The 21,282-nt window shown below is 46.9% G+C and overlaps 1 protein-coding gene across 1 annotated transcript; it reads right to left on the bottom strand.

The window, feature by feature from the left end:
• Positions 1–616: 616 nt before the first annotated feature.
• On the bottom strand, positions 617–1,534 carry FOXL2 (forkhead box L2). The gene has a single exon (XM_062006055.1). The coding sequence runs from the start codon at positions 1,532–1,534 to the stop codon at positions 617–619; it is 918 nt and encodes a 305-aa protein (XP_061862039.1).
• Positions 1,535–21,282: the final 19,748 nt, after the last annotated feature.

A 21,282-nucleotide genomic window follows, 5' to 3' on the forward strand; every position in this document is an offset into this window, starting at 1 on the left:
CATAAGTACTATTTTGACCAAAAGACACCGCTCAGAAGAAGCGCAGTGCTTTGCAGACAGAGTAAGAAGAAAGAGATGAAGAGGAGAACGAGCACCCCGGGTACACGGCAGTGTCTAGGCCCCACATCGCCACGCGTGGAAATGCCTCCGCTATTTACAAGCTCCGCTTTACAATCTCCACGGCTGAGCCCGAAAAGATTACGGCCGAATTATAGAGTCAGATCCTGAGGGCTAGATAGCCTATTTTTAATTACATGCTCTCCCCCCCCCCCCGAAAAAAAAAGACCCAAACCGCTCCGAAACGAACAAACAAACAAACACATGAGCAAAGACTGGTAAATCCGAGCTCGCCTGGAGGCAGTCGGCCCGGCCACCGGCCGGGAAAGTTCCCGCACTTATACTGCCTTCTCCTCGTCGTAGGACGGTTCCTACACTTAGAGTACACGCGGAACAGGGCTGCTGTTTCCCTACCGCAACAGTCTGGGCAGAGAAGGACGAAAGTCCGCAGCTAGACAGGAGGAGGAGGAGAGACACGAGAGCGCGGGGGAAGGCGGTGGGATCGGAGGGGGGTAGCCAGGCCAGAGCATTTATGTGGCGGCGGCCGGCCGGAGCGTCCCTAGATGTCTATGCGGGAATGCAGGGCGCTGTGTTTGCTGTCGTGCTCCCAGTAGGAACAGTGCATCATGGACAGCTCGGTGGGCTGGCGGGCGCAGGCGAACTGAAGGCCGGCTCCGTTCGCCGCCGGGGCCGCGGGCGGCGCGGGGCTGGCCGGGCTGAGCTGCTGGTGATGGTGGGCATGCGGGTGGTGGTGGTGGCCCATGCCGTTGTAGGAGTTCACCATACCGGGTAGAGCCATGCTCTGCACCCGCGAGTAGGGGCTGTAGGACGCCGGGCCCGAGAGTCCTTTCACATTGACGGGGCTGACGTTCCCGCCAGACATTTGGCAGGAGGTGTAGGGCATGGGCGCAGGGGGCTGCGCCAGCGGCCACGAGTTGTTCATGAAGGTGGACTGCAAGTATTTAGGCGGGGAGAGGTAGCCGTAGCTGTCGGGGCTGAAGAGGGTCTTGCCGGGCTGGAAGTGGGTCGGGGGCGGCCGGAAGGGCCGCTTCATCCTTCGTCTCCTGCGGTAGTTGCCCTTCTCGAACATGTCCTCGCAGGCGGGGTCCAGGGTCCAGTAGTTGCCCTTGCGCTCGCCGCCGCCCTCCCGGGGCACCTTGATGAAGCACTCGTTGAGGCTGAGGTTGTGGCGGATGCTGTTCTGCCAGCCCTTCTTGTTCTTCTCGTAGAAAGGGAACTTGCTGATGATGTACTGGTAGATCCCGGACAGCGTGAGCCTCTTCTCCGCGCTCTCCCGGATGGCCATGGCGATCAGGGCCACATAGGAGTAGGGGGGCTTCTGCGAGGGGTCCGGCTTCTCGGGGCCCTTGTCGGCGCTCAGCTCCTCCTTGACCCGCTCCGGCTCCTTGCTGCCTCCGGTGTCATGAGCCAGCAGTGCCACCGTGTCCTCCTCGCCGTCCGGGTAGCTGCTCATCATGGTCACTCGCGTCCGTCGCCCCGCCGCCCGCGGCGCGATGCGGAGCGCTGCCCGGTGCGCGGAGTCCGCTGCTGGCGGCCGTCCCGCCCCGCGCTGGCAGGGACCGAAGCAAGGGTCGGAGCCGGGGCCGCTGTCGAAGCCAGGACCGGGACGGAGATCGGGAGGCGCCTCTCGCGGCGCCGCTGGTCCGTGCAGCGCGGCGCCGTCCCTGCCCCGGCGGGCTCCGCTCCCCTCTGCCGCGGCGGCCGGGCTCTTTTCTGATTTGTATGGGCCCGGCCGAGTTCCGCTTTCGTCAGGAGCCCGCTCCCCTATCGCCGCCGAGCCGCTGGGCACGGCCGAGTTCACCCCGCAGTCACGGCGCCGTGGTCAGCCCCGCTCACACGCGGCCCGACGTGGCCCCGCTGAGCAGCGCGGAACCGCCCCGGCCCGGCCGCGCCGCCGGGGGCGGGGGGGGGGCGGCACGTCTGAGGGGCGCTGAGCGACCTCCCGCCCGGGGAACCGCCGGGACCCGCGGCGCTGCCCTGCCCTCCCGCCCGGCACGGGGCCGCGCTGGAGGCGGTGGGTGCGAGGGGGTGTGCCCGCAGCAGCGGCGCTCGCCCCTGCCCAGGCGGTTGTCACACGTCCAGTCTCACACGCGGTCGCATTTATATGTTTTGGCCCAGGGCCCCGCCAACCGATCGCTCCCGGGGAGCACAGGGAGGCCGTTACCGCTCCCTGCAAGTCGGTTCTTGCAGCCGTTATTTGCAGGAGGCAGAGAGCAAGAAGTGCCGGGTCGCTTCTTGTCCCTCCCTGCAATGTACGCGCAGGCATCCAGCGCGACTGGTGCGCGAAAAGACGCCTGGAGGGCCAGGGCCGGGTGGCGAGTCAGGGGATGACACACCGGGCAGCTCTCCTACTCATTCCCCTGGAGGGCTCCGGTTTACTTCACACGGTTCCAGAAGCACCGTATGTGGCACCGACATTGCCCTGCTCCTTCAACCTTTCCTGCCTTCAGGTAGAGCCTCCCCACTCAGTAGAAAGGCAGGCTCAGCTGGCCCGGGTATAGGAGGTGCCGTGTAATAACAGATGGCTAAGACGGGGCTGCTACAACCACGGGTACAGAAGCGGGTGGGTGAATAGAGGACACTTGGTACTGGTTTCTAACGGAGCCTTCATCCCGATCCCCGAGAGCAGGGCAAAGTGGCCCAGTTCATCCTCCTGAAGCCCTCACTAGACAACGCGGCCACCGGCCACCGCAGGAGCCAGGACAAACTCTGCGGGACAGGGGCCACCTGTGCTCCACAACCGCGGCACCCACTCAGCCCCTGAGATGCGGTGATGCAGGTACAGCTCCTCTCCAGGGATTTGGCCGCACAGGGCTGACCTCCCCTCCCATAGCCAAGCACAGCGCAGTAATTGCCCTCCCAGGCTGTCCAGAGGAGACCCTCGGAGAGATTATTCGTACAGCGCGGCGCCCGCACGTCTGCGGGCCGGCAGGTCACGGCCCTCAGACTCGCTTTTGCTATCCTTGAGCATGAGCCTCTGAGCTTCACTGTTGCCCATCCCGCGTATTTTGCGTGCCACAGCGCTTTCCGTAAGGCAGCTTGGAGGGCTGGCAGCACTCGAGCGACGTACTTGGTGCAACCCGGCCGCTCCCGTCGGGGTGCCCCAGAGCTCTGGCGTTTCGCGCAGTTCTTGTGCCCGGCCAAGGACACGCGGGGCCCTGTTCCCCTCCCTGGGAGAGGTTAGTTGTGGGTGAAGACAGTCAAAGATGCAGAAACTTATTTTAGCCGATAAATAAAATAGCCTTAATGGGGGATAAAGTATTTGTACATATTATTATGTTTCTCCTTTGAAAGACATTTCTGCATTTTTTCCCTGTAGCCATATAACGAATCTCTTGTCTCCTATAGGCGGAGAAACGGATACCCTAAAACCTGGACTGCACAAATTCAGTCACAGAAACGAGGCTCCTATGTTTCCGCACACAGCCGCGGAGCAGCGTACACCGCCTCCCAAGCACTCCCTTAACACACAAACGAAACTGAGGAGGGACGAGGCCCACAAGAGAGATGCTCTCCGGTTTGCCTCCATGGCCGGCCCCGGCAGCTCGCTGCGCGCAGGGCGGCGGGGCAGCCGGAGCCAGCTGTGCCTCGCCGGGATGGCGCTCCCGGGGCCGGGGCTGCCGGGCTCCCCAGGGCCCGAGCGAGCCTTTTTCTGCCCACCACCCATGCTCCTTCCGAAGCTCTCCCTTGCAGGCATTTCCGCGGCGAGAGCCGGTGCAGGTGTAAGAGCACTGCGGCGTGTGTCATCACCTCCGTCAAATGGCATTTTCATTCCTAAGCCGGGCGAGCAGCTCCTCACCAGGGCTGGCTGACTCACTCGCAGAGAACACTTGAAATCCGAGGGGCTTATTTGGGTGTTTTTGACAGCCCCATCAAGGGGGATTTCGGATGAACACCAATGCAGAAGCTCAGCCCGGCGCTGGGACCGGCAGTCGAGCCGAGCAGCGGCAAAGGTGAGCCCAGAGCCCCGTGTGCGGCTACTTGAACGACTGACATAAGGGCAGGCAGGATGACACTGTCTAGCTTTCCCATCTCCCCGTGCTAATGAAGCTCTTCTTGGGACATTAAAGTACCACTTCAAAACGTAGGGGCACGCCACTGCAGCTGAGCCTGGACAACGTAGCTGCAGTTAAGCAGAGAGCTATGATCTTTACCGGCATTCACAGAAATGTCTCAGGGAGGGGAGTGCAAGTAAGAGGGACGGGCAGCGAGCACAGAGTAGCAACGACCCCTTCCCCGGTGATGGAGCGCGGTAGCCCGTTACGACCCCGGGGAGCTGCTCTATCCGCCCGTGCCGTGGCCGGGCAGAAGTTTAGGAAATGTGGGCAAAGTAGGCGCAGAAGGAGCCATCAGGAGCCACCATCGGACCGGGTCTCAGCAGCCCTCGGGGGTAGGGGAAGCAGGAGGGGAGGCAGCAGTGGAAAGGGCGCAGGGCGCCGGTGCACGGACACAAGCCGACTGCGGCGAGGGGCAGATCCCACCGCGGGACGCTGAAAGGCGGCGGAGAAACGACTCAGGCACACGAGGGCAGAAGAGCCTCGGCTCCAGCCCGTTCCCACTGCCGCGAAGCCGGGAAGGAGGCGGGCAGAGAGCGGCTGAGTCCCGGCCGCGCAACCCCGCTAAGAGGCCCGAGAGGGGCTGCAAGTCAGGGCTTCGCCCCGCTTCTTCCGTAGCGCACCGACGCGAGTCCCCCTTCCCGAAGCGAATACGGGACGCTCCGCTGCCGCCCCACGTCCAGTATTCCGTCTGGGCAGCAGGCGAGCTCGTACCCGCGGTTGGAACCGCCGTGCGGAGCGGGGCATGGCAAGCGACGGAGGTCTCCGTGAGAGCACCGGGCAGCGCCGCGGGGAGACGGGGCAGAGCACCGCCCCCACGCCTTGCCCCAGCAGCCCGAACAAGTCTTCCCGCGAAAGCATTACCTTCAGCTGCAGTACTGATAAGACTCGAGTGGCCTGAGCTGTATGGTTTGGTTTTTAGGTTGTTTTGTTTTCTACTCACCGCCGTGCAGACAGGAGAGACGATTTCTATCTGGAAGGTTTGGGGTCGGTTTGCTTGAAAATATGGCAGGCTTCCTCTCCCAAAGTTTTTTCTCTCTTAGAGAGAAACCGCGTCTCCGGCGGAGTGCCGCGGGACGCCCCTGGCCCGGGCGGGGAGCCCCGCTCCCGTTCGGCCAGCGCAGCCAAGCCGCCGCCCGCAAGCACCGGGGCAGGGTCCCTCCTTCCGCACCGAAACCCGGACGGGGACAGGCGACAGTCCTTTGTCCTCCGGCTCTTACTCTGCTCCGAGCGCCATGCCGCGCCGCACCTCCCGGATAGGTCCCTTTCGGGACCACTCTAGCCCGCAGCTCACTGCAACGGTAACGGCTTTAACCCATATTAATTTGAGTCGCCTAGACACGGCACGGACACGGATCTAAGAGTAGACCCGGGCGCAACTTCTTCCGAGTGCCGTTTCCCCTCCAAGCGGGACCGCCGGCGGAGCGGGGCGCGGGGCCGGGCAGGGCCGGGGCGCGCTCGGTCCCCGCAGCACCTTCCCCCTTCCTCGTCACGGCCACCGAAGCAGCCGGGACAGGGCAATCACAGTGCTACCCTTCCAAGCGTTTCTATTTTTGTTTTGTTTGTTTTTAGGGTTTTTTTTGTTCTTCCCCCCACCCCCTTCCCCTTCTTTTTCCAAATACTACTGATCTTTAAGATCGCGGAGTATTTATTCCCGTAACGAATACAGGAGGTTACATGGAAACCCGGCACGGGAGAGTCTGTCCTGCACCTCGGCGCTTACAAGAATTAACAAAATGTACTGCGGAGACTGAAATAGTCCGGCCTGAGTGAAAATTCATCAGATTTAATCTATTTAAAAGGCTGGGCGACGGAGGCGTTGTCCCGCGTTACCCGCGCGGAAGCTCCGCGTCCCTGTAGGCAGAGCAGTCCGGAGGTGCCCGACGGACCGACTCCTCCGGCCCCGCAGCCCGCGAGCAGCCCTGGCCAGGCCGTGCCGTGCCATGTTATACCGTGCCATGCTATGCCGTCATGGGCTATGCCGTGCAGTGCCGGCCACAGTGCCCATTTCTCTTCCTTTCCAGATCATACCTGAAGGCGAGGCTCGATCTCAGAGGGGCTGATCAGCAGCACCACGTTGGCTACCAGGAATAACCACCTCTGCAACCTTAACGCACCCATTATGTGAGACAAAATTGCATGCATGTCTCTCCCTTTAGACTCTAAACTCCGGCGTGAAAAAGCTTTCATTTTCAGAACCTCACCTCTTGCTTGGCCTGCAGATCCCCTCGTTCATCTGGGGGTAACACACCAATCCTACTTTCCCCTCTGTTCAGGATTCTCAGCAGCAGAGTCCTGAACATTTCATAAATGCTCTTTAATTGCACTACTTGGCTTGTGATGCCAAAACAAGGAAATATGCACCTGGAAAGTGTCTTCTTCTGCATGAATGATTCTCATTGTCAAACCCTTGAGCACATATAGCCAAGTATATGTTTTGCAGTGGAGAATTTAGTTTCTCATTTATACTGTAAAGCTAAAAATTCTGCTAGCTTCAGGCTTGTTTTTACAAACTCCCAGCAGTACAAGGATTTCTGTTTTTACAGGAAAAACTAAGAGTCCATAGACTGTGATGGCTGTACATCCATAATGTGAACTTCATGAAGAACAGAGCAACTTTATTATGATCCGAACTGAAATCACCTTCAATAAAAGCCCATCTAACAGAGCCTGAGGGAAAAGTCACAAATAGGCTCAATTCTATACCCAACTCAATGGGAATTTTAGAAGGAAAGGTTTTAGGAGCAGGAGAATACGTTTACCCCTTCAGCTGACACCATGAAAATACCTTTCACTGTCCCAATTAATTTTGAGCATGTTCCTACTTTTGAGATAGCAAAGAAATCTATCTCACGGGAAAAGGCAGCACCAACCTTTTCCCCTGTTTTATCCTCCTACTTCCTATCTCTTCTCTACTCAGTTTCTTTTCTGTAGCCTGAGTCCTCACTATAGTATATTTGTTTATGCTTAGAGAACAGGCCTACAGGAAAACAAACTATATATTTCATTCTACCATTTGGTAGTTCCTTTCTTTCATCTGAAAACATAGGCTGATCCAGGGAAGGGTCCTGAATCTACACAACCGGTTACATGATGAAATGCAAACAGTTTCTTGTGGTATTAAATGGCAGCCCACAGCAGAGTTCAGGTTGGCTGTTATGGATTCGCTAGTTACGGCTCTGCAGGATAATCCTGTGTTACTGCCATCCTGCAGTTAGTGGCCTACAGCAATGCTGCCGAATGCTGCAAATAAAAACAAACAAGCCAGCCTCTTCTTTTTTTTAGACAGAGCAGAAATTATGTCTCTTTAGGAAGCTCGAAGCAAAGATCGTTTGTACCAGAGCCTGACAGCTTCCAAAGCAAGCTGCTCTTTCTAGCACTTTGAAATTGATGCTTATTTTTCCTACAAAGCATGGGTGGGAAAAAAAAGAAAGGAACAAAAACCTCTGAACCACACAAGTCCACTCATGTCCAGATCACCCTGAAGTTGCAAATTAATAGCATTGTACAACAAAATTAGAGCCAAAGCTGGCTTCTCCTGTTGTTGCTACAGAGATACAATGTTTAACAGATAATTTTTTAGGTAATAAGAAATCTGCATGCTCATTTAAACTGTCTCAAAAATTGCTCTGTTAAAGATTCAAACAGGAAAAATGGTACAGATTTCAGTTTATTTGGAAAAAAAGAGGTTTGAAGAGGAAAAAAAATATCTTCCAATCAACCTGGGGACATCAAAGACTTCTATTGCTTCTCTGAAAACATGGCTCCCAAACTACAGACATGCTTCTCTCTGAACTCATGTAGTCTACTCAAGGCTGCTTTTGTCCAGAGTTCAGGAAGTTACTGTGTTGAGGAAACAGTATTTGAAAAGGTTATTCAGGTTACAAGTTGCAACTCCCAAATTTAAGAGACATATCTCCACCAAGATAATAAAACAGCGGAACTGGAGTGTTACTGATTGCAAGAACAATTCCTCACCTGACAAAACTTTGCTGACAAAAGCCCTTTTAGAGAGACAGTCATACTGACAAAGCTCTTTTAATCTGGGGAGCTGTACAACAGGCTGGAGGCAGAGGTAAGCTCTAGCAGTTGCCACTGTTAGCTGTGTCCATACTGTGAGTGCTTTGCTGTGCTGACACATGGGGATACTTAATCTCATGGCAGAGGCTCCCACTCTCACCACAAACCTGGCCAGATGGGGACAAGCTTGCACATGCTTGCAGTGATCCCAACTCTAGTTTGAGTGAGTAGCTTGTGATGACTCACTCAGGCCACTCAGTTTGGATGGCAAAACCGTGTGCTGTGAATTCAGATTTTGTCTTTAGCAGCTTGAGAACCTGTGCAGGGCATCTTCAGTGCTCTCTGTCCACTTTCTGCAAGCTCCTTCAGGGAAGGAGTAAAGCTACACAAGTATAGCAACATACTGTAAAATCTCACACACACACACACACACACACACTCTCTTCTTCCTCATCTTCCTATTGAACAGAAGTACTAGCTGAAACACTCAGAGAACACTGCCAGATCCAGAAGGCAGAGTTAAGGTGAGGGAGGACTACCATGCCCTTACAAATCACATCCACCTCCTCTTAAATACTTGCCGTGTCAGATACAGCCCACGCTCAGGAGGAATATGTGGCATTGCCACACTGTTGTACGAGCAGCCTGTGCAACTGGTACAGTCAAACCATTTCTGTTTTCTGAGCTCCCTAGCTGGAGCTCACTTGACAATCTACTATCTCCCAAATCTTGCTGTGCCTCTACTGGGTACATGCTGCCCTTTAAAACAATTAGAAGCCCAAGTTTGTTTCCTTTTAAATGTAACTACTGTGTCTCTAAAAAGATTATAAGATTGCAAATTATGAACAAATCTGTTTTGTTGGATCAAACCATATACAATCTCCAGAGAATCAGGTTAAAAGTGATGTGATGTAAGTAATTTTCTTCCTTCTGGAGGAAAAGAGCTAAGCTTTAGCCAAAGTCAGCTTCAGATTACATATGGTCCCCCTAAAAATCAAATGCACAACTTGAAAGCATGCACTCTTACAAGATATAGGTGTGATGCCTGTGGAAGGGGGATCTGACCCTCGGACACCTGTGAAGTCCCTGCAATGTCCCAGCCAACCAGTGGGTTTGGAAGCACTATGCAATTCCAAAATGTCAGATTTCCATTCAGGGCAAGAACTGAAACCTCAGAGAAGTTGAGTAATTCTCTGTTTAAGCTCAGCCACCTAATTCTGGAAGTTGATTTTTGTCTGTACAATCACCCAGAGTTCTTTTTATCTCAATCTTATTCCAACCTTCTGAGTATGGAAACCTGAACTGGAAATCTACCAAACATGGGAGTTTGCATGGCATAGCTAGATTGTCCTGCTTTTGACCTGGCCAGAAACAGCACATCAGAGTTGCTCACAGTTTTCCAGCATTTCTACTCTTGGTTGCAACGAGAGCAAGGAAATGCAGAGCAGACCAAACAAAAATAACTAACGAAACTTTCTTAGACTCTCAGAAGAGTCCTGGTTCAAATCCAGTTGAGATGGAGGTGAAAGTTCAGCCTGTTCGTTTCATTACAGTTGGTTTACTTACATATAATTTTATTTAAACTTGTTTTCCTTTTTGTCATCCATTTTGTAGCTATCTATCACAAGAAATAGAAAAGAGATAACCATTATAAGAATAGCTTCCAGAAGAAGTTAAGCCTCACAGCTGACTCCAACCTATGCTAGGCACAAACGATTCTATCCTGTGACCCAAGGGTTCAAGTGAAAGGTTCTGTCAGAGCCAGTCCACACAACCTGGTCAGGCAGTAACATCTCTACATGGAGATCAGGACACTAATATCTTCCTGATGGGCTGGCTGGCACAGCCCATAGAAACAATGCTGATCAGAAAGGTGAAAGATGAGAAATGTCATAAGTTTAAAAGATTCAGCTCATCTCCTAGAAGCTTTTGCCAGAGCAGGTCCTGCAGACCTCTGGCCAAAGGTGTGGGTGTGACAGGGAATAAATAACCTTATGAGAATCACCATGATGCCCACAGCGGGCTCCAGAACACAAGCATCACTTACATTATTTAACAATAGAATGTAAGTATTTGAAAAAAAAGTCTCTCTCACTTCCTAGCTGACTCCACAACATCCACCTTCATCTTCCTGGTGCCATAGGTGTCTCATATTCACCATGAAACAATAATATTAGCATATAGAGGCTACTACTCAGTTGTGCTACCTGACTGAATATTGCATTGAGTCAATTCTTTCAATGGCTTCATGTTTGGCTTAGCTCTCACAATGCCCATTAAATATGGAAGCAAGTATTGCACTGAATGTATGCTAAAGTCTTCAGCAGGTTATTTGGAACAATAGTTCAAAGAAATTAAAATTTGCTCTTCTCCCATGGTTTGTGTTTAATGGGCAGGGCAAAAGGCTGGATGATTTAAATCAGCAGCAGAGGAAATGAAGGGGTTTGGCTGTTTCTTTTTTCTTGTAAAGATTTTTGTCCTGAGTGATTTGTCAGCTTTTTGTGCTTTGTATATCCTGGCATCTTTACAGAGATCAGCTCTGAAAATTTGCAGTACATATAAAGGAGCAAATGCAGCCCTACACATGGCTTACACTCCAAAAAGGAGAGCTAGGCTCAGCTTCATCTGATCAGTTAGGTCATTCACAATTACAACTCTCCCCAAAGCATGAGTCTTTACTAGTGGATGTTATGATTGACATACGATACAGTGTTTAAGCAGCATGTCACATTTTCAAGTATCTTACAAACAGCATAATTGCTGTAAGGCATCAAGTAGTTTTACTTGTTAGTGGATCCACACTAGTCATTTAATGCCACATTTTTGGATGTGTGGTTTCTCAGAATTAGGTAGTATACAATATCTTTAAATGCACCTGTGGACATGTGTGTCTAAATACTGACTGTGATTGGTAATGTCAGACATCTCAGTTTGAAAACATGATATTTAGAGCTTGACCATAAGAAGCATTAAAAGTAATGAATGAAGGGCACTTCAGCACTTTAAAGGAAGATATAACTCCAGTTGAAATAAACAAACAAAAAAGTCATCAATGTCACACTGTTAATGTTGCATGCCCTTGAAGAAATGTCCATAACACTCCAGGAGCAAACCCTCTACTGATCTGGAGAAGATATAAGGATGTGAAGAGCTGAAACTCTTTTCCCTGCTTGTGGGAAGGCTGCAAAATGGCAGAAACACCAGGGTTTTTAAACAGGGCTTTTCAGAATAACACAGAGCTAAATTTTGGTCCTTTTGAAGCTAAAAAGGAATTTCCCCCTTGATCTCAAGGGGAGCAGGACTTCCCCTACTGTTTAAGATTCTTGGTAATGAAAAGGTACTTTTCTGTTTCAGTTCTTTTTGTTGAGTGAGGTGTTAATCCAGTAGTGTGATGGCCTTGCAGTCATTCTACACATTTGCTGTGAATTAACAACTACAGTTTTAGACACATTCAAAGATTAGTTTTTCTAGTAAATTATACCCTTACAAAACACATTTTTACAGACAGCTTTGGGACTGGGAAAACAAAAGGCCACCTATCTTTTCTTGCCCAAGTATCTATGCATGCAATCCTGCTCACCTCAGAGATGTACTACCTTAATGTTACCTATAGAAGGACTAATGTGAAGAACAACCCCATAACTCATTCATTCATGGAGCTGGTGTAAGTCTGGAATTGGAGAGACCATTTGTTAGAAGACTCCTCACTTTTCAGACAGACTGTTAGATTTTAGAAGAGGTTCTTCCCTGTAGCTATAAAACACTTTGTTTTGGGACAAGAAAGAAAGGTATCTTCATAAACAATTATTTTCAGCTGAATAATGCAACAAAAAAATCACAACTCAGCTTTAGTTTTTCATTAGAAATGCCATTGATATTTGACAAAAAGCAAAACTGCCTGACTACTCCTTTGGGCAAAGGCCAGTTTCTCACTTAAAACTGTTTTGATAAAAGATTTCTGATTAGTATTGCCCTGGGTCTCTGAAATGTCCAGCTGAAATGTATCCCAGGCAGGAGTACAGGCCATCTGTGGCTTTACCTTCAGCCCACAGGCAGTGGTGATACGATTGTCCCACACTGATGTGGAGCACCTCTGCTGCCTCATGCCCCAGACAGGAATCAGTCACCAGATGAAATGTTTTAGGAAAGCTTTAGATGAGCACTAAGTTTTGCAGCTATCTAAAAGAGTCTTTTCACAGTTTGGTTTAGTTTTTTTAAAGGTGATGTTATCATGCAGCAGCTCCTGCCATAGTACCCACAATTATTTGCTGATGGGTTAGAAGCTGCTCCCATCTTGCAGAACAGTTATAAATGATACAGTGCTTATTGTGCAGATAGCAGGGTTGTTCAGCTAAACTGGTTCCTCTCAACTTCAGTGTTTCTGACAACTGGGAGAAAAGCTATTTATCAAGATCATATACCCATCACATCAGGGCCATCACAAGGTCCCAATTAGGCAAAAATAAAAGGAAAAATTTGGCTTATGTAGCTTTTCCTAAACACTGGAACTGTAGCCAATCAGTATAACTGCTGTTTGTATGACTGAAGTCAGCTTACTTTGTGCAAATTTTTCCAATAAAACAATTACAATTGCTCACCCATCTTAAGGGCAGGGTGGCTTGCTCCCTCTTACCTCCTTGGATCAACCAGATTCTCCAACTCTTCTTCCCCCTTTTCTTAAGTTTTATTTCTCGAGTCCCTTTCTGGGTAGGCTGCAAGCCTTATTTCAATCTTTTAGTGGCTGCATTAGTCAAACACACAGCAGATGTCAGTGCATTACAAAACTTGGTTTGAGAATAATAAAAGAAGTTACAAATGAGAAAGTTAACCAAGAAAGTAAAACCACAGGGAACTGCAAAGCTCTGAAGCTATTGAAGGGTCACCGCGCCGTGTTTGCCGTTATCTCATTAACTGCTGACACTGGGAGTATTACTGCAGTTTTGCAGCTTCTCCTCTTGAACCTTCCTAAAGCTTTTAAAACACTCACCCACCCAGGCTTTTTGGGAACTGTAGCACATCCATCTTGGTTGGTATGGGAAAGTGATGCCTGGGTATTTTTTCCCCTTCTACACAGTTCAGATTGTAGGAGTGCAATAGAAAGTGGAGCAAATGGAAAGCATCACTGCTGATCGCCTTTATTCTGTAACTAGAGATTCTCTCCCTGCTTTAGGAAAGCCAGTCTAAGCAAAATATTTCCCTGGCCCGAGTGTCACGGCTGAAGCAGAGGTGGGTCATTTAGAGTCAAGCTACACATACCCTAAACCAGACCTCAGTCCTGCTCCCGCTTCTCCTGATTTTGTCGAAGTTGCAGCAATCCAGGAACAAAAGAGAGATCCAATTAAAGGCCTCCCTTGCTTCCCCCAGAACAGAGAGCGCCCTGGAAAAATAAACAGCTTCTCTCACCCTCTGGGAGCTGCACAGCTGAAGCCCCGGGAGTGTGCAGGGACCCCTGGGCGATAAGGCACATTTTCAGGAAGCAGAGGACACACACCTCAGTCCAGGGGGCTTCCTTACTTTGTACACCCAGTTTCCCCGCGTGCCAGGGCTCATTGGCAGTGGAAAGCTTCAGCTCCAGAGAGCAGCTCACATCCAACTGCCTCGCAGGAAACTGCAGAGAGTTGTGGGCTTTTTTTTATTTGTCTTTCTTGGAGAAGCAAAGCTGAGTGTTTATCTTTCTTATCTCAGAAAGGAAACCTATGGGAAATGCTATGCCATATTCTCCACTGTTCTCCTGTCATATAATTATAATGCATTACACAAAGCACAATCTCTTGGAAAATTGGTAGAGCTAATGAGAAGACAATTGCATATTAGAAGGCGCTTTCCTTTTCTTTCTAAATTCTACAAGTTTCATCCAAGTAGCCATTGGTATAAAACCAAAAGATGAGTTAAACGTTTGTGTCAGCAAAACACAACACACTCTGAGTGTCCCATGGCATTAGGAGAATACTTGTTACACAAGGCAAATCTCTTTTCCCCAAACAATGAACCTAGGCCAGATTTTTTTTCAGACTTCAAAGAAAGAACACAGTAGGGCCTTTCCACTGCCAAATTGTTAAGTGGAATAAAAAATTGTGATTTTGCCATTAAATACTTGGTGTAAATTCAAGAAGAGTTTTTTTATTTTGGGCTTTTTTGTTTTTTAAACAGAAATGGTATTACATTGTATACTGGAAAAGAGTACATTAGAATTTCAAAGGCTCTAAGGAGTCACTGGAGAAGAAACTGGGCACATAATACTTCTCTGCCACAATGCACAGCATCATAGCATTTATGATCACAAATGCTGCTAAGCTGTGTTCTATATTCTATCTGTCATTAAGGTCAGCACACATCATACCAAAGAAGTATCTATCGCTAATAATCAGTATGTGCCTTATGTTCTGCCAACAGAATTTTCCCTTGAAGATTTACTGCAAAGCTCACAGTATTTCTCCAGATCCCACTGCATTAGATTAAAGAAACCTCAGAAATAGTTGGGAAGGCTGACATAACCAATATCTCTAATGAACTTTAATTTTCTTAATGAAATGTTTAATGAAAATCTAATTAAGAGGATACTGAGACCATACAAGAGGACAGGAACAAAACCAGCTCTCCAACAACACACTCACTGCAGAAACTTTAAAGAGCTCAAGACTAGATTTTAAAGAGTTGAGCACACACAAATAGGCACAAAAATGCATTTTAGTGAGTGCCCAGCACTCAGTATCACTCTAAGAAACAGATATTTTTAAGAAAGAAGAAATCTAAACTCCTGAACTCTTTTCAAATTTAACTACTTTTTTACCAGACATAGATGGGAACCAAAGTTCCTTGAAAGAAAGTATGATCTATATTAGTTTCAGTTTCTTGCAGCTTGTACTCTTCAGGATTGCCCAGAGAGACACACTCAGGAAATTATACCAAATTAATGTTTAAAGTGGATTAATTAATTGGCATCAGACCCAAGCATTCACAATGAAGAGTCTTTCAAGTTAACAAAGTTAAAAGTAGTTCATAGAGCACTCTAAATTCTATAAAAAGAATTCCTACACAGCATTTTAATGACATTAATTTGTTTTAAATTAACATCCTCACTTCATTTAATTTTGTGGTTTGTTTTTTTTTTTGAGCCTTCCTATGCAAATGGGTGCTAAGGCAACACAGAAAAGGGAGTTTGGATGGGTAAACTTGTAATTTTTAAAGTAAACAAAGAAAATGTTTATTATCAGCAAACATTGCTGTATCATTTCATGAGGGCTCTATAAGCAAGCTTTAAAACTGTGCTGTTTTTAAGCAGATGCCAGTACAACAGCAAGAAACTTGTCAAATGAGAGCGCTTCCCACAGGTATTCATGAGTTGGCAGGTATTCCAGGCTTCTCAACAGTTTACATAAAACAGAATATTTTCACCCAAAGAATCAGATAAAAATAATAAGAATAAAGTGATGTTTCTAAGCCCTACCCAGCCACCAAGGGAGAGAGAGAGATGTGCTTAAGGGCGTCCCCAGCCCTTGTGACAGTGGGGTGGGAAGTGGAGGGAAGCAGGGCAGCTTGGCCTTGGCACTCCGTGGGCCAGGAGCAGTGAGGTGGAGGCTGAAGGAGTCCTGCTGCCCCTGTACTCCAGCTCTCTGAGGCAGGTCTGACTGCAAGAGTCTTGACAAAAGCAGGTGTAAATGTATGCTTCTTCCCAGCCATCCCCATGATACAGACACCCACTGCCCATCTGTCTAGAACTGGTTCTACAGGGCAACAGGCCTATCAGTGTGGATCACTTGGCAGTTACTCAAGTGTACTGTATTTACTACTATCATCTTTGTCTTTTTGTGGTTGGGATTTTTACTTGCTATCAAAATACATCTCCCATTGCTTCTTTTTTCTCAGGTGTTGCTTGAAAAGAAATGGTTTGTACTGATTAAGGCCTATTACTTGTTAGTTGTCTTCAAGTTTAGGTGGCTTGTGACACATCATGCTAACAGGAAAACCCTCAGCTCTTACTGTGAATTATTGCAAGCCTAAATGTTTAAATAAGGTATATAGAATCATAGAATCAATATGGTTGCAAAATATGGGATAAATTACTTATTGAGACCAGTTTTTGTCATACTTGCTTGCATCAACAATACTAAACTGCAAAAGCAGACAGCACATAACCAGTGCAACAGGCAATGCAAGTGCTTGCAGAGCATAGTCTGCAGAAGGTTTCTCTGAAACCTGACCACAGTGTACTGTAACCCTGTGGCCCTCTTCAGACTGACATTAATCAAAGTAAATGTGGGTCACGTAGCTAGGTGATGCCTCAAAAGCAGCTGATTTTAACCTTATGTTCCTTTATGTGTAACTTTTACCTATATCTGAGGTATAACAAATGACACAGAGAGCATCACAACTTAGATCTTGTTCCCTAACCCAAGTTTATTTTCCACTTTTCAATTACAAAATGAAGATGTGGTGCCCTTCATTTCCTGCTACTGCTGTCCTAAGTGTTGTGGAAGCACTCTTACTGTCCTTCCTTCTGCAAACCTGGACATAATTTGAGCAAGAATAAGATTAGCCCTCTGCTTGCACTGAGACTCTACTCCAAAGCAAGATGCCCATTTTGCCTCTGAGATTCTAACTTCATTGTTTATTGCTAAACAACAGCTTAAAAAAAATAGAATCCAGACTTACATACTTTTTAGAGACAACTATAGAAAAAATCAGCCAACCTATTGCTGATACTCCACTGCATTCCCCTGCTTTCAAAAGACAACCACTTAAAGCCTGTTTACAGAGCAATTCAGTGAACTGGGAAAGAGCAATCTCCACACTATTAGGTTTCATCTATGCATTAGGTTTCATCTGCCTATTCCTCATTTGAGAATAGGGCTAAGTAGAGACACCACTGCTTCAGAATAAATAATTACAATAGAAACTATTTGTCTCAAAGCTTGCATCTATCAGTATGTTAATCCATAGTTTAATATGTGAAAGAAAGACTGGATACACAGAAAGGCACTCTTTATCTGGCTGCATTTTCTAGCTAGACAAGCATTTTTTAAAAGAATATAACCAGAACTAGAAGGCAGAAGAGACAGTGTGCTCCATTTCCTGCATATTCAGTAGTCTACAGAAAGATTGCAACCTTTAAAGCAGTACCAAGACAAACCAAAACAAAGACATCTGTAGGTTAAGCACCAATATGGTGTTCATTTTGTCTCAAATCTAACCCAATGAAAAAGCTATTTAAAATGCAATTCATTTTGTTTGTTGCTTATATTATAATGGGTTTAGCATTTGGTGCCTTTCAGTGCTGCATACATCCTGGGATGCAGATAACAATATGGAAAACAGAAGCACTGAGTTTCTTTGCTATGAAAACTGTACTCATTACTAAGCTACTGTCAGTGGGTGTTAAACTGCTGAATGGAAGTAAGTCAATATGCCTCACACCAAGCTGAGTTTAAGGTGAAATGTTCTCTGCTGCAAAGTCCACCTCTAAAGTGGATTTGGAACTTTTTGAAAGCACACAGCTCTTGCTTAGACATGCACTAGCAATGGGCAGCACTGGCTGCTCTGAAAATGTCAGCCCTTGTGTGAACTGCAATTGCTTTTTAGGGATTGAAATATTCAGGATATGGGTAGTTCCTGATTTCCTGATAGAAATTAAAACAATAAGCTTCTTTTTATCTCACAGAGTTTCTCCATGTCTCTCACACACAGATTAATCAAGCTGGGACCACAGTTCACTTGCTCTTGCTTTAAAGTCATCTGACAGATCACTTGTTACCTCTGGCTTTTGTACAAGGCTGGAAGAGAAACTTCTCTTTCACCAAGAAAGAGAATTCTTAGCTTCAGTAGAGCAAATGGAAAACCACTGTTGACTTTACAAGGTCCAGTTTACATGGGTCTTAACAGCAACTAAAATTCCAAGAAATTACTGTTTCTACAAAAATTGGACATCAGAATAAGTCAGTGAAGTGCAGCAGTTTCATGTAGGTAAGAGCCTAACGAGGTGCTTACAAGGATGTATGGTAACTGCTGTGAAAAGGCTGGGGTTAAAACAATATTCTTTATAAATATCAATGTCACAAAACTATCCCCTTCTCAAGAGGCTCTTTTGGAAAATGTAAGTCATTTTGAAGCAAAATACTAACTGAAGTAATTCAATTTATGAATGGTATATTTGAAAAAGATATCAGTAGTGAAGAAGCATCTAACATTCATATATTTATAACAGGTATTTAGCATCAGTTTCTCTGTGTGTTACTTTCAGAGGGAGAAACACAGAGCTTCATTCTTCACTTTTCAGGCAGATAGTTTATCCTCTATAATATCTTTCCAAAAGCCACACAAAAAGGGCTTTCAAAGCAAACTGATTGAAGTGAGACAGTGGATTTCTGTAGCTTCCTAAAATTTTAAAGCTGTGCCTGCTTTTGGGTTTCCTTACATGCTGGCTCCAGCTACCACCTCTTGCTTTGGTGTTTCCTAAAGTGACTCAATTCTCATCACCCAATTTGTGTTGGAGAAAAAAAAAAGCCTCCTGTCAGACAGAAGTCATCAAACACTTCAGCTGAGGTCCTTAAATACATGAATCGGGGTTTACAACCTATTGTAAAGATTCATGCATCAAACACATTCAGATTTGTGAGACAAAAGGAGTAGGAAAAGAATTCAAATTATTTACCACTGAGTACAGGGAGGTTTGTGGAAATATTGGCAGTACAAGTGTATAGTAGAGATCCTTATCACAGCAGTTCAATCACAGGTGTTTCCCTATACTACTACATTATCCTTATCCAGAATAAATATTTAATGTTAGTATTAACAAAGAAAATCTGTAGCTCCAACAACAATCTCTGTATATTTAAACCTCAGTGATGATTATCCACTTGAAAATCAATTGAATAGTAAGTATTAAACAATTTTACACAATACAGGCTTTCAAATCATAAAGAAGAAGCTTCTAGTCCCCAGAGGCACCTCTTCCTGAGCCAACACTCCAGGCAGTTCTCTGAGCTGCAATGCAACCCATTCAGAGCAATGCTCTCCAGCTGCCTGGACTGATTTTTTCCCCCTGTAGATGTCTTCACTACACACAAGTGATACATTAATGTAACACATCCATCCACTGCAATGGAGGACAGAATTCCTGACAGCAATTTGTTTGGTGCTTGTACCTCTCAGGAAGTTGCACTTCAACTTGCACTTTTCTCCTACTTTGTAAAGCCCCTCTGCTTAGTGTCTCAGTACAAGTTTTCCCCCAGTGCAAACAGCAGTGTTCAACCAAAGCAGGATAATTTTAGAGGAACTATTTGAGTGTACTAGGAGTGATTGAGCCTTGATGACTTGTCACTTGAGGTTTCATCTTGCCAAAGCCAGAGGTGTGTAGGTGCACAAGATCCCCAAGCCCAACACCCACAAAGTCTATGGCACCCTTTCTGCCATTGACAGAGCTTTTGGAGGGGGAGTTCCAAGAATGTTCCTCTCTGTGTTACACCTCCCAAGAGTAACAGAAAGATGCATTACAGACTGTGCCAGTGCTCTGTCACTCTCACAGTAGAGAAGTTTCTCCTTATATTTAAATGGAACTTTCTGTGTTTCAGCTTCTTTCTATTATCCCTTGTCCTGTCACTGGATACAACTTAAAAAAAGTGATGTCCCACCTCCTGACACCCATCACTTAGGAATTTGTAAATATTAATGGGATTCCCCCTCAGTCTTCTCCAGACTAAACAGCCCCAGTTCCCGCAGCCTTTCCTCATATGAAAGATGCTCCAGTCCCCTGATCATCTTGGTGGCCCTGTGCTGGACTCTCTCCAGAAGTTCTCTGTCCCTCTCTAGCTGAGGAGCCCAGAACTGGACAGAATACTCCAGATGAGGCTTCACCAGGGTAGAGTAGAGGGGAAGGAGAACCTCCCTTGACCTACCTGGATGTGCTCCTGTGTGACCTGATCTAGGTGGACTTGTTTTGGCAGCGTGGTTGGACTTGATCTCTAGAGGTCCCTTCCAACCCCTACCATTATATGATTCTATGATTCTATGATTAGGTGAATGGTGCTATGATCCTACCAAGAAAAGTCTGCATTTGTAAAAAGTCATGCAAAGCCTGCATTTGTGATAAATACTAGGGAGGGATTTTGAATGTCCAAGGAACACAGACTCCAGTAAGGACAGTGGGATATGTACCTCAGAGGACACTGAAAGTGCCACATAAAATTCACTGCACGAAACAAGAAAATAGGTTTCCTGCCCAAAGTTCTCTCTCAGATAGCATATGAATGAAAAATGGATTTGATTATTTTCATGGAGCTTAAGTACTAGACATTTCTTCCCAGTTTTAAATACTTGAAGACACTCAGTACACACCTAAACACAAATTCAACTCATGTACAAAGCTTCTATCTTTTTTTTCCCCTTTGTTCTCAGGAAAAGAGTAGCCAAGGGAGAAAGAACAGCAGAGACACCCTGCAAAACTCACCTTTTCTTAATTTCCTAACTGTCAAAGTTCTTCACAGCCTCCTCATTTTCCTAATTTTATTCACTTTCTCTTGAGTTTCTTCTGAGACAAGAAAGTCTTTAATCACCAGTATATTCAGGCTTCACTTTCCACCTCTTCTCTCCCCGTGCCTTGCACATCCCACCACCCTCACAGCAAATCAGCTTTGTACAAATGTCTTTCAAGGCTGAGCATAGATACACAAGCCACCTTTCCTGGGGGATTTGGGCCCCTTCTCAATCCCTCCTACCTTCTTTTCTTCTGAATTACTCAGCCTGCTAGTTCTTCTGACCTCTTCCCCTTTATTCACTCTTCGTGCTGTTCTTTCTCAAAATTTTAGAAGTGGTTTGGGGAAGACCAAAATCATCCTTCCCATTGGGATAGCTTTGTTAGAGACTTAGGGATGTAGAAGGTGACAGAGAGACCATCAACTCATAAGCCACATGTCTCTGTAGTCTCTCAGAGCACATTCACTCCACCCTTGCTATGTCTGTAGGATCACTCATGCTCTTTCAACCTTCCTTTTCTTGGCTTCTTCTCTCCTAATAACTCCCATTTTTCTTTCTTCCTAACCAAGCAACTCTTCTCCCTCCAAATAACATACTTCTATATGGGCTAGAAAAACATACCACAAGTTGTTTCCTTTTTGCCTCTCCTTTTGCAAAACTG

The sequence above is a fragment of the Colius striatus genome, chromosome 12 (assembly GCF_028858725.1).
Source record: "Colius striatus isolate bColStr4 chromosome 12, bColStr4.1.hap1, whole genome shotgun sequence".
Classification (NCBI taxonomy): Eukaryota; Metazoa; Chordata; class Aves; order Coliiformes; family Coliidae; genus Colius; species Colius striatus.